At 40.1% G+C, this 13,938-nt stretch overlaps 1 protein-coding gene across 1 annotated transcript in view; it reads right to left on the bottom strand.

The window, feature by feature from the left end:
- The window catches only part of LOC143962298 (uncharacterized), a 46,314-nt gene extending 32,684 nt beyond the window's left edge, over positions 1 to 13,630 (bottom strand). The window contains exons 1-2 of the mRNA XM_077471600.1: positions 13,561 to 13,630; positions 3,457 to 3,570 (exon numbers count right to left, since the gene is read on the bottom strand). Of these exons, the coding sequence (XP_077327726.1) occupies positions 3,457 to 3,570; positions 13,561 to 13,630 (184 nt within the window). The remainder of the gene's footprint in view (positions 1 to 3,456; positions 3,571 to 13,560) is intronic.
- Between the last annotated feature and the right edge of the window lie 308 nt (positions 13,631 to 13,938).

Below are 13,938 nucleotides of genomic sequence, written 5' to 3'. Positions count from 1 at the left end.
TTTGCCTTTAGTAAATAACCCCCAATGTTATCTATGTTATAAAGTGTGTATGTATATATATATATACACACTTTATAGCATAGATAACATAGTGTAGAAACGTCCTGCTTGAGGATGATGTCCTCACAAATATATATATATATATATATATATATATATATATATATATATATATATATATATATATATATATATATATACACCCACACTATATGTATTGGGACACCGGTCTTTGCACACACATGAACTTTAATGGCATTCCAGTCTTAGTCCACCTCATACTCGCTTATCCACACTATATTGGCAAAAACATTGGGCCACCCCTCAAAATCATTTGGTGGTGTGGGGGTGTTTTTCAGGTGTTGGGTTTGGCCCACTAGTTCCAGTGAAGGGAACTCTTAAGGCATCAGCATACCAAGATATTTTGGACAATTTCATGCTCCCAACTTTGTGGGAACAGTTTGGGGATGGCCCCTTCCTATTCCAACATGACTGCGCACCAGAGCACAAAGCAAGGTCCATAAAGACATGGATGAGTGAGTTTGGAGTGGAGGAACTTGACTAGCCTGCACAGAGTACTGACCTCAGCCCAATAGAACACCTTTGACCACATCAGTACCTGACCTCACAAATGCTCTTCTGGAAGAATGGTCAAACATTCCCATAGACACACTCCTAAACCTTGTGGACAGCCTTCCCAGAAGAGTTGAAGTTGTTATAGCTCCAAATGATGGGCCAACTCAATACTGAACCCTACGGACTAAGACTGGGATGCCATTAAAGTTCATCTGCGTGTAAAGAAGGCAGATGTCCCAATACTTTTACTAAGACTGATTCTCTGTAAGATAAAAGTGGTCTCATGGCCGCTTCCCAGTCACCCCCTACCTAATGGATCTGTAAAGCCCGGGAGCTATTCAATGCAGCCACTGGCTGGGCATGGAGAAAAGTGAGTCCAAGATTGCTGCCACTCATCTCTATGCCCTTGGAGGAACCGAGTGATGCCTGAAGTCACTTCTGGTTCTCGGGCCATAGTAAATATAATTTTTTTATGGCAAAAGTAAAAAAAAAAAAATCATTATGCTTTTAAATGTAAATGAGAGATTTGGGATGTTTTTGACCCCAGATCTCTCAATAAAGTGGACCTGTCATCCTTATTTTTATTACAATAAATGTTTAGGAATAAAAGTGATTACAAATAAATAAATAAAGGGACAGTGTAAAATAAAGAGTAAAACAAATAAGAAAAAAAAAAATTGAAAGCGCCCCATCCCTCTGTGCTTGTGCGCTGAGGTGAAAGCTTATATAAGTAGCTAACGCATATGTAGCACACACATGTGAGATATCGCAGTGATCACTAGAGTGAGAGCAATAATTCTGTTGCAAGACCTCCTCTGTAACTCTAAACAAGTAACCTGTGACAATGTTTAAAGCATCGCCTATGGAGATTTTTAAGTACCATACTTTATCGCCATCCCATTAACATGCGCAATTTTAAAGCATGGCGTGTTAGGTATCTATTTACTTGGCTTAACATCATCTTTCACATTTTATAAGAAAATAGAGGGAAATATTGGCTACGGGTTTCCCTGCATCCAATTCGCATGCCAGGAGACCTTGACTGGATCTCAATGGAGCTGGTTTACACAGCTCTGGGACCGTTGTGAAGCGAATTTCACAGGAGTCCTGTGCGTTTTCTGGTCCGTTTCAGGTTCAGCTGTGAGACGCTCTACACAGCAGTGTGAATCCAACCTTAAAGTGTATTTGTTCTCCAAAAATTCAGTTTGAAAGACCGCTGCACAAATACAGTGTGACATAAAATATTGCAACAGTCGCCATTTTATTCTCTAGAGTCTCTGCTAAAAAATAAATATCTATCTATCTATATATATATATATATATATATATATATATATATATATATAGATAGATAGATAGATAGATAGATAGATATGTTTTGGGCTTCTAAGTCATTTTCTAGCAAAGAGTACTAATTTAAATATTCAATTAATAACAACCGCCATTTTATTCTCTAGATTCTCTGCTAAAAAAAAAAAAATATATATATATATATATATATATATATATATATATATATATATATATATATATATATTTATTTATTTATTTTTAGCAGAGAATCTAGAGAATAAAATGGCGATTGTTATTATTTAAATATTTAAATTAGTACTCTTTGCTAGAAAATGACTTAGAAGCCCAAAATATATATACATATATATATATATATATATATATATATATATATATATATATATATATATATATATATATATATATATATATATAATGTTTTGGGCTTCTAAGTCATTTTCTAGCAAAGAATACTAATTTAAATATTTAAATAAAAACTTCTAGAAAAGGCCTGGTCTTCAAGTGGTTAAATCTTAACATGTTTGTTATCGATTTACTTAACACAACATCATCTTTTTATATTTTACCAAAAATCAAGTATTATATTGTGTTTGTGTGTACTAAAATTGACGAATTACAATTCATGAATGGCCACTGTTTTATTCTCTGGGGCCTCTGCTTTGAGAAAATATATATTTGGGGGTTCTAAGTACTTTTCTAGAAGAAAATGCAGATTTTTCTCATGCATGTGAAAATGGTAAAAATTGCCCCAAACAGCTAGTGCTTCAAGACAGTATTTTTACTGGCAGCCAGTAAAAACAACAGGCAATTTTCTCCTGCCAGTAAATGTCAGAAAAAGAAAAAAGTTGCCAGTAAAAAATATGGCTGTGATGTTCGGCTCAGTCCAGAGCCGACCGGGACATTCCGAGTCCCTGCTACATTGTGTTTAGGCAGCTGTGGCAGAGGTGGTGCCCGAGCATGTCGTGTGATGTCATAGTGCAAGTGAGCAAAGCAGAGCGGCCAAAGCCTCCTGTGCGGGTCTGCAGGACAGGAGCAGGGCAGGTCGGGAGTGGGACTAAACAGTCACTACTGTTTAGACTGGAGTGGACTTAAGGGACCAAGAGTCAACTTCATGTGTGTGTGTGTGTGTGTGTGTGTGCCTTCCTATTCTAATTTCTTACCCTCCTGAGTCCTGTCCCTTAGCTACTTACTTACTATATCAAAAATAAAACAAGAAATATGTTTTTTGCCCTAATATCTACCTTAAATCACATTGCATATTGTACTTGTTTGTAGCCTAAATACAAAAATTTGCCCTTAAAACTGTAATTTTGTAACTTTTGAAAATGCCAGTAAAAACTTGGCTGTGCCAGGAAATGTTGGCTGTCGTGTCAGTAAATTTCAATATGGTAGGTTGGCAACACTGCTTCAAGGGGAGAAGAAAGACCATAAATACTATACTGTCAAAGTATTCTATATCTTATTGGAATCAAGAAGAAAAAATGTTGTGTTCAAAAAAAAAGTCAAAACATACTTCCAGCTACAAAAAAAAGATAAAAAGAGAGTAATAAGAAGAGCTTTACTTACCTATTGTTGCAACAAGTAGCATCACAGTCATCACTGGAAGCTTCATGGTCTGCTCAGTATTCCAATCCAATGATAAGATCTGCTTCTCAGAGATGAGATTGTAGAAGATCCTTCCTTAACAGAAATATGGAGACTGAGACTACATATCTCTCCTTATATACCTTTCTCTTGCGTCAACATTGCCTACATTGCATGGACACATACGTTTATTGTAGGATGAATTGGGGTGTAAAATAATATAATAGAAAATAAATTTGAATGACAGTTCATAAGTCAAAGAAAAAAAAAAAACTTCCTGATTGTCATACAGTAAAGGAAAGCCTAGCACATCAAACCTTAAGGTACAAAGGTGTTCAGAAGAGTCTAGCGTCCCTGTCATATAGACATAGACGGTACAATGACAAAGACATTAAAGTGGTTTTAAAGGCAGAAGATGTTCTACTCTAAATCATTCTTTGCATGAGGGTAAAAGACCTTCTGTGTCTAGGTCCCAAAGACTAATGCCGCATACACTCAACCGGACTTTTTGAGGGACTAGGTCCGACTGTCTTTCCGACGGACTTTTGGCGGAGTTCCGACGGACTTTCAGAATGAACAGACTTGGCCACACACAATCACACCAAAGTTTGACGGATTCGAACATGATGACGTACGACCGGACTAGAATAAGGAAGTTCATAGCCAGTAGCCAATAGCTGCCCTAGCGTCAGTGTCTGTTTGTCCGTCGGACTAGCATACACACGAACAGATTTCTCGGTCCGGCGGAGTTCCGGTGAGAAAATTTTAAATATGTTCTATTTCTAAAGTCCGCCGGATTTTTGGCAAGCAAAGGTCTGATAGGACCCCCATGACCGGATCGCAGGTATTATTTTAATGTAAGCTACAGATTAGAAAAGATTGAAAATAACTTCAAATTACATTTAAAAATTATATTAGATTTTTTTTGTGATTTTTTGTACATATACTTTTTTTATTAAATTAAAAGCCTTTTTCTTCACATTTACATGCACGCCTAGGGGGGACAGTGCAGCACTAACTGTACTTTTTATTTGTGTGTGTATATATATATATATATATATATATATATATATATATATATATATATATATATAGAGAGAGAGAGAGAGAGAGAGAGAGAGAGAGAGAGAGAGTATAGTATAGTATAGTATAGTATACAGCAGACATGTGCACAGTGAAATATTTTGTTTTGGAATTTAGTTTTTGTCCGAAAAATACATTTACTTAGTTACATCCGAAATTCGTTTTTATTTATTTTGTTTCGTTAAAAAAAAAAGAATTCGTCCGAAAATCCGAAATAATTAAGGTCGAATTTGTCATTGAAGGCTTATGGTGTCTGTCGAATGTTCTAAGAAGATTCGACGGAGCAGCTAAACTGTACGACGCCGCAATCGTACATTTCCGGTCGAATGTTCCGCCTACAAGCTATAGTAGAATTCTAATGTTGTATGACACTAGTCATAATTATATTTATTAATTATTATTACTAGTCAACCAACATTAGAATTCTTCTATAGCTTATGGGCGGAGCATTTGACCATAAATGTCCACTCGCGGCGACTGCTTAGTCGAATCTTCATGTTGAATCTTTTCTCTCTATGTAGAATAATCTTGGACTAATAGAGCTAAGGTTAGGCACATTCGACCACAGGTTCGACGAACGCAGATCGCTATTGTCAGTGTCATGTTGAATCTCCTATTCTATATCGAACTGTTTATACATACGGTATCTCACAAAAGTGAGTACACCCCTTACATTTTTGTAAATATTTTATTCTATCTTTTCATGTGACAACACTGAACAAATGACACTTTGCTTCAATGTAAAGTAGGGAGTGTACAGCTTGTATAAAGCAGCACCTTTGGAGCATGTTTGGTCTGGAGACATGCTTGGCCAGATCACCTTTACCCTCAGCTTCTTTAGGGAGGCAGTAGTCATCTTGGAGTTGTGTTTGGGGTAGTTATTATGTTGGAATACTGCCCTGCGGCCCAGTCTCAGAAGGGGTAGGAGGGTGGGTTTCACTTACATCCTCCATGTTTCCTTCTTTGTTGGACACCAAGCAAGGGTCACATGAGAGGCCTACCCCCAGGGCGGGTTCTTCTGGGCTACGTTAGGCACTTTGTTACAGGTTAATTTTACACACACAGGGTACATTTACTTTTTGTCATTTCTTGACACCTTGCAACAAAGTTGAGGCTACTATGGGGGTAATATTCAAAGTCAATGAGGGCCTCTACTCTTAGAGATGAACATACTTTACGTACACTGCACTGCATCTATTCTCCAGTTAACTGTCAGGTCTCATTTCAAAGCAGAACTTCCACAGTAACTTGCAGTTTGAAGGTACAGGCTGAGCCAATGTCCACAACCACCTATGTCTAGTGTCTTCCAATATTACTTTTCAGTAGTTAAGGGGCCCCACCATGCCCTATGTGTGGGCTCCACGTATGCACTTAGGTAACTCTCAAACTTCCGCACCATTGTACAGGATGGCAAACCTCTGCGGTGTAATCCGCTCTGATTGCTATGAGAGACAGACCGCAGGTTCAAGGAATGCCGACAACATCTCCTTCACTACTAGAGGCCTTGTCACCTATAACAGGTTCACGCTATCGACAGGCTGCTCGTTACACTTCCATTACTCTTGCCAACTAATTATGGCTTCACGGTTCTTCATTCTACATTGATGTCTTCATACCCCAATGTGTTAATACTCACTGGTTAACTGTGTGTGTGCTGGTTACTATGATACACCTCTTTAATAATAACTTTAGACCAAGCAAGGACAAAGTTTCAAACGCTGCCCCTGCATACCTGAAAAAAGTGCATTTCAGTGTCCATAGTTCTACACAGGCTCTCTCACGCAAGTGTAGGTTGTTTAGAGGCATAATCCAGTGTTAGCATCTTCAGGGCTAACCTCAAGTTAAAAGTCTCTGTTGCAGGCCATAACAGATAGTGATAAATAAATGATGTGGCGCTACCTAGCTACATAAATAAATAGTATATATAATATGCATATAAAAAATCACATCAATATAAATATGTACAATTTAAACAATACCAGATAACCTTCTCCTACTCCTGTGGGTCTCTTCTTCTGTCTCCATCCCCTGTGGGTTTCACACTCAAATCTGAACTGTGTTCACTCAGTTTCTCTTGCAGGACCAAAGACAACTCCCCTGGGCCCCCTCAGGGGGAAACTCTCTGAACAGGATCACTGTACTAATTTATAGTGCACAGCACAAGTGGACTGGATCCAGACACTCCTAGTAATCTGGCAATAATTGTCTCTTCTGATCTGGTAGCATAGACAGTACATGTGGCTAAGACCTTTAGTCTCTCAACTTTCTCCTTCCAGGATCTTTTCCCAGCAACCATAGAGTCAGGAAGTGACATACATAATTATATATTACAGTATGATACTAGCAGCTGACAGTAGAGGGCAGCAAATACCTACATAATATTAGTGTCCAGCACTTGCAATATAGGTACAAGAATGCAATATGTTTTGCATTATTTGTCTTTTACCTGCCCTGATTCCACCAGCTTGTAGGCAAGTGGTGTTCCTCTTAATGGTTGCTCCTCCTATTTTTTAGACCACTGTATGTGTCCCTATTTAAGGTGGGTGGAGTCAGGGTCTACAGGCTTCTGGCAGAGTGTTGGAGAGAGAGTAGAGGTTCTCTTCCAGGGTTTGTGCTCTCCCCATCGGGAGAGGAGCTGTGGTTGGTTCTCCATCTTTCATAAGATGTTCACAAGAAGGAGAAATGGGCAATAAGAATTTAAGAACAGCAGGGCTGGAGCAGGGGCCCAAGAAAGTGTGAGAGGTTGGTGTGTCCTCTTGTTTGTCTCTCCAGAAGAACTAGAAGGCATGTTGGAAGAATTCCAACGAGGGACTGAGAAAACCAGTATGTTAGCTAAAAGCCACAAGCTATCTTTGTTCCTGTCTATTGATATAAAATCCAGTATTTGGAGTATATTGCTGTCATCATCAGGGTTGTTAAATTGCAGGAGAGTTTAGAAGAAGCCTCTATGTGATAATCTAATGTGAAGTGTTCAGCATGGTCAGTACCTGGAAGGTGAAGAGAGTTCTATGTTTTACTAGTGCATGTCAGGTCAGGGCTTGTAGTTGGTGATGATAGTGGAGAAGGAGTGCCCTGTTTAGTTGGTAAGATGGCATGTGTCATGTGGCACAGGATTCCATGTCGCATGGGCCCCAGGTGATCAGCTGGACTCTGGAACCTCCTTCTGTACCACATGTCCACCATGGGCACATATAAGCAAATCCTCTAGGTAGGAAGCTGTGAGCTATAAAGGGCAGAGAGATGACCAGTAGGATGGTAAGGATTGAACTCAGGCCACCTGAGAACAACCTGAATCAATGTGCTGCAAGCTGCATGTAGAGGCTGGCACCCGACTGAATGCGAAGGCCATGTGAAGCTACCTGGGTAGCCTGCCCTACTAGGTGTTTATGTATTGTGATATTCAGCTATTCAGCTCTGCAACACCTATTTTGGAAAGGAAGTTAAAGTATTCCTGAGACAGGAGATTTATTTATTACCCTGTGAGTAATGAAATTATTAGGTTCCCTTTTCTTCAGAAAATGGTAAAAGTCATATACTGTATATCACAAGGATAAACTCTCCTATGTGTGTACTAGAGTTATCTGTATAATATTCCCTACTTTGTAAAATAATGCTTAATAGACAAATCTCATTGGTAGATAAATCTAGAACAAGGGTCTCCAAATGTTCTAAACAAAGGGCCAGTTTACTGTCCTTGAGATTTTAGGGGAGCCGGACTGTGGCCGGTGAGACTAGAAAATGCTTAAGTCAATGGAAGTAAACAATACCCCATCTTTGGTTTTGGTGGAATGGTGCCCCTTTGTTGATATCAATGGGAGGGCCAGATAGAGGCAAACAAATGATCACATCCACCCCCAGGGCTGCAGTTTGGAGACCACTGATCTAGAAGACAAGGAGACAATTGAAGTTTATTTTAATTTGTCTGATAATAAGAGGCACTGTTTCAACATACAGTATATGAATCCTTCAAGCAAGGTCAAAACCAAGGCAGAACATATTTTCATATTACTGTTTATGATATATAATTATTGTAAATCTGCCTGCTTATGGAGCTGTTTTTAGAATTTTTATTAGCTCTTGTGGGAAACTTTCGCCCACAGTCGCATGAGCTAAATGCGGCTCTTTGATATAAACCACTTGCTGATCAGACCTTTTTCTGGCACCCTTTGTTTACAAGTAATAATCAGTATTTTTTTGCTAGAAAAATACTTAGAACCCCAAACATTATCTATATATATATATATCTATATATAGTGCCTTGCGAAAGTATTCGGCCCCCTTGAACTTTTCAACCTTTTGCCACATTTCAGGCTTCAAACATAAAGATATACATTTTTTGTGAAGAATCACCAACAAGTGGGACACAATTGTGAAGTGGAACGAAATCTATTGGATGTTTTAAACTTTTTTAGCAGATAAAAAACTGAAAAGTGGTGCGTGCAAAATTATTCGGCCCTTTACTTTCAGTGCAGCAAACTCACTCCAGAAGTTCAGCGAGGATCTCTGAATGATCCAATGTTGTCCTAAATGACTGATGGTGATAAATAGAATCCACCTGTGTGTAATCAAGTCTCTGTATAAATGCACCTGCTCTGTGATAGTCTCAGGGTTCTGCTGAAAGCGCAGAGAGCATCATGAAGCCCAAGGAACACACCAGGCAGGTCCGTAATACTGTTGTGGAGAAGTTTAAAGCGGGATTTGGATACAAAAAGATTTCCCAAGCTTTAAACATCCCAAGGAGCACTGTGCAAGCGAACATTTTGAAATGGAAGGAGTATCAGACCACTGCAAATCTACCAAGACCTGGCCGTCCCTCTAAACTTTCAGCTCAGACAAGGAGAAGACTGATCAGAGATGCAGCCAAGAGGCCCATGATCACTCTGGATGAACTGCAGAGAACTACAGCTGAGGTGGGAGAGTCTGTCCATAGGACAACAATCAGTCGTACACTGCACAAATCTGCCCTTTATGGAAGAGTGGCAAGAAGAAAGCCATTTCTCAAAGATATCCATAAAAAGTCTCGTCTAAAGTTTGCCACAAGCCACCTGGGAGACACACCAAACATGTGGAAGAAGGTGCTCTGGTCAGATGAAACCAAAATCAAACTTTTTGCCCACAATGCAAAACGATATGTTTGGCGTAAAAGCAACACAGCTCATAACCCTCAACACACCATCCCCACTGTCAAACATGGTGGTGGCAGCATCATGGTTTGGGCCTGCTTTTCTTCAGCAGGGACAGGGAAGATGGTTAAAATTGAGGGGAAGATGGATGCAGCCAAATACAGGAACATTCTGGATGAAAACCTGTTGGAGTCTGCAAAAGACCTGAAACTGGGACAGAGATTTATCTTCTAACAAGACAATGATTCCAAACATACAGAAAAATCTACAAAGGAATGGTTCACAAATAAACGTATCCAGGTGTTAGAATGGCCAAGTCAAAGTCCAGACCTGAATCCAATCGAGAATCTGTGGAAAGAGCTGAAAACTGCTGTTCACAAACGCTCTCCATCCAACCTCACTGAGCTTGAGCTGTTTTGCAAGGAAGAATGGGGAAGAATTTCAGTCTCTCGTTGTGCAAAACTGATAGAGACATACCCCAAGTGACTTGCAGCTGTAATTGCAGCAAAAGGTGGCTCTACAAAGTATTACCACAAGGGGGCCGAATAATGTTGCACGCCCCACTTTTTCATTTTTTTATTAGTTAAAAAAGTTTAAAAAATCCAATAGATTTCGTTCCACTTCACAATTGTGTCCCACTTGTTGGTGATTCTTCACAAAAAATAATTTTTTTATATCTTTATGTTTGAAGCCTGAAATGTGGCAAAAGGTTGAAAAGTTCAAGGGGGCCGAATACTTTCGCAAGGCACTGTATTTGTTCACCACTGCACGTGAACGAGGGCACTTTAACCACTTTAAGACCGGGCCTCTTTTTTAGATGTGGTGTTTACAAGTTCTTTTGCTAGAAAATTACTTAGAACCCCCAAATATTATACATTTTTTTTCGAACACCCTAGAGAATAAAACGGCAGTCGTTGCAATACTTTCTGTCACATCATAGTTTGCACTGCGGTCTTACAATCGCACTTTTAAAAAAAAAAATATGCTGTTTTGAATTAAAAATTAAGACAACAGAAAAGTTAGCTCAATTTTTTTGTTATATTGTGAAATATAATGTTACACCGAGTAAATTGATACCCAACATGTCACGCTTCAAAATTGCGCCCACTCGTGGAATGGTGACAAACTTTTACCCTTAAAAATCTCCATAGGCAACATTTAAAAAATTCTACAGGTTGCATGTTTTGTGTTGCAAAGGAGTTCTAGGCTAGAATTATTTCTCTCACTCTGCCAATTGCGGTGATACCTCACATGCAGGGTTTGAACACCGTTTTCATATTCGGGCGCTACTCACGTATGCGTTCGCTTCTGCACATGAGCTCGGCGGGACGGGGCATGTTTAAAAACATTTATTTTCTTATTTATTTTACGTTTTATTTTTTATTTTACACTGTTTAAAAAAAAAAATTGTGTCACTTTTATTCCTATTACATTTTAGTGTAAATATGTTTACATTCCTTCTAATAGAAAAAAAGCATGACACAACCTCCACTAAAATGCAAAATAAATAAAAATTGTCATTTAAAAAAATGAAAAAAATAAATGGGCGGAAGTGACGTTTTGACATTGCTTCCGCCCTGCAGTGTCCTGGAGATGGGTGAGGGCCATCTTCCCCCTCACTCATCTCCATGCACAGCCCTGAGAAGGATTGGATCCCCTCCGTCGCTGCTGACGGCCCCGGTAAGCGGCGGAGGGCATAGGATCACGCCGGGAGGGGGGCCCTCTCCCGCCGCCGATAAAAGTGATCTTGTGGCGAATCTGTTGCAGAGACCACTTTTATCTTGTACTGGACCGCCGGCCGAACACGGGATACTGGGGTTATGGCAGCTAGCTGCTGCCTTAACAATGATATCCATCCTTAAATTAGGGATGTACATCGGTGTGTGGCAGTCCAGAAGTGGATAAAACATTTTTAAAATTATTATTTATTTTATTAAATTTTTTTAAATTGTTGTCCCTTTAAAAATGTTTTTTTTTTCGTTTTTATCACTTTTATCACTTTTATTGCTAGCACAGGTAAACATCTCTTGCGATAATTATACAGCATGACAGGTCCTCTTTATGGAGAGATCTGGGGTCTATTAGACCCAAAATCTCTCCTCTACCTTTAAAAGCAAAAGATTTAAAAAAATGTGATCTTTTGATATAAAAAAAAAATGTCCTTGTTTACAAGGGTCCGGAACCGTAAGTGACGTCATGACATTGCACTGGTCCTCCTAGGCAATATAGATGAGTGGAGGCAATTTTTTTCTTTGTTCATCTCTGTGAGCAGACACTGGCAGCGCAGGATTGGTTAGTGGAGCTACCGATCATCCAGGTAAGCCCAGAAACCACTGTAAAACAGCGGGGGATGGGGAGGGACCCCCTTCTGCCGCTTCTAAAAGTGATCCAACAGCGTTTAGTAACACTTTAAAGGTCTATTTAAGAGAGCTAGTTAACTGCTAGCTGACCAACCACCGCAGTGCCCCCTGACCGTTCCGTGAGCCAATGCGAGTGCCCGGCGGTCTCGATCGCCGCTGGGCTCCCGCGATCGCTCGGGCACATGGAGAACCAGGGGCTGTGTGTGTAAACACAGTTTCTGATTCTCTGAGCAGTGAACTGACAGATTGTCTGTTCATACAGAGTATGAACAGCGATCTGTTAGTTTCCCTGCACAGTCCTATCCCCCTTCAGTTAGAACACTTCCTAGGATGCATATTGACCCCTCCACTGCCCCTTAGAGTTAACCCATTCACTGCCAGTGACATTATTACAGTAATCAATGCAATTTTTATTTTTTGAATCCTTTAGAGAGACTTGAATCAACTCTTCCGTTCATCTTAGTCTCAACCCATTTCAACATCATAGTAGCAAATATATATCACTTAAAGCGGAGGTCCACCCTAAAATGGACCTTCCGCTCATCAGATTCCTCCCCCCCTCCGGCGCCACAATTGGCACCTTTCAGGAGGGAGGGGGGTGCAGTTACCTGGATAATCCAGGTAACTGCACCCACTTCCGGGCTAGCTCTCTGCGGAAAGGGGCGTACATTATGCTCCTTTCCGCAAGTGCCCGCCCCCTTCCGCAAGTGCCCCGCTGCCTGCTGGGAAACACACAGATCCCAGAGGCAGCGGGGACCGTCCTCATTGCGCAGCGCGGCTCGCGCATGCGCAGTAGGGAACCGGGAAATGAAGCCAAAAGGCTCCATTTCCTGATTCCCATACCCAAGATGGCGGCGGCAGCACTCGAGTGTCGATCTAGAGATCGGCTTCGGGTGCCGACATCGCGGGCGCGCTGGACAGGTAAGTGACACTATTTTAAAAGTCAGCAGCTGCAGTATTTGTAGCTGCTGACTTTAAAAAAATAAAATAAACGCGGAGTCCCGGCGGACTCCCGCTTTAAATGTGGTGTTTTTTGTTTTTTGCCCCTTGGGCTGCAAACAGGTCCTCTCACAGTATACAATGTTTACAAAGTAGTATCTCATCCAACCCATTTCAGTTCCCCCTTCCCACGACCCACCCTAGGTCTCTCCAAATATGTAAAATCCTACCCTTTCAGAGTCATATTATACTACTGCAGCCATCCTTTCGGCGTATCTCACTAATTGCTTGTATTTTTCCCAATCTTTCCATCTCTTTAGAAACCCCACTTCACCTATTTCTCCACTAAACTTTAAATACTCAAGGTTGTAAATTTTATTAATTTTACAGAACCAACTTCTCAAAGAGGAACTCTTCGGATTTTTCCATATCAGAGGAATTAGACTCTTTGCTGCATTTAGTAAGCAAGATATCAGTGTATTCCTATATTGTTTAATGGGCAACGTAGCTCCGTGAACCAAGCACACCCTTGGCTCTTCTGGTATTTTTAAACCCGTAATTTCCTCAATTGTTGATATTACCTCTTTCCAGAATTCTTTCATTTTGGGGCATGTCCATCAAAGATGGATCATAGATCCTATTTCTGAACATCCTCGCCAACATAAATTAGAGACCTCTCTTTGAAAATGGTGTACTCTATCTGGAGTTAAATACCACGAGCCATACATTTGTAGTTCATTTCCAATAAACTACAATCTGGTTAAATCGCATGCGGCGTCCTTAATATTTTATACACTTCTGCCTCTGTACTACCTGTCCCAATCTCTTCATCCCATTTTTTAATATATAGTGGGGGCTCCGATATTTTAAATCCCATCAAGATTTTATATGTAATTTTAATCGCACTGATTGCTGTATTAATGCCAATGGTCCCAAAAATGTGTCAAAATTGTTTGACA

This window comes from Lithobates pipiens, unplaced genomic scaffold (genome assembly GCF_037356315.1).
Source record: "Lithobates pipiens isolate NorthernLeopardFrog02 unplaced genomic scaffold, aLitPip1_a1.2 Scaffold_8, whole genome shotgun sequence".
Lineage (NCBI taxonomy): Eukaryota > Metazoa > Chordata > Amphibia > Anura > Ranidae > Lithobates > Lithobates pipiens.
Note: the sequence above shows the minus strand (reverse complement) of the source record. Positions and strands in the feature narration are given on the sequence as shown.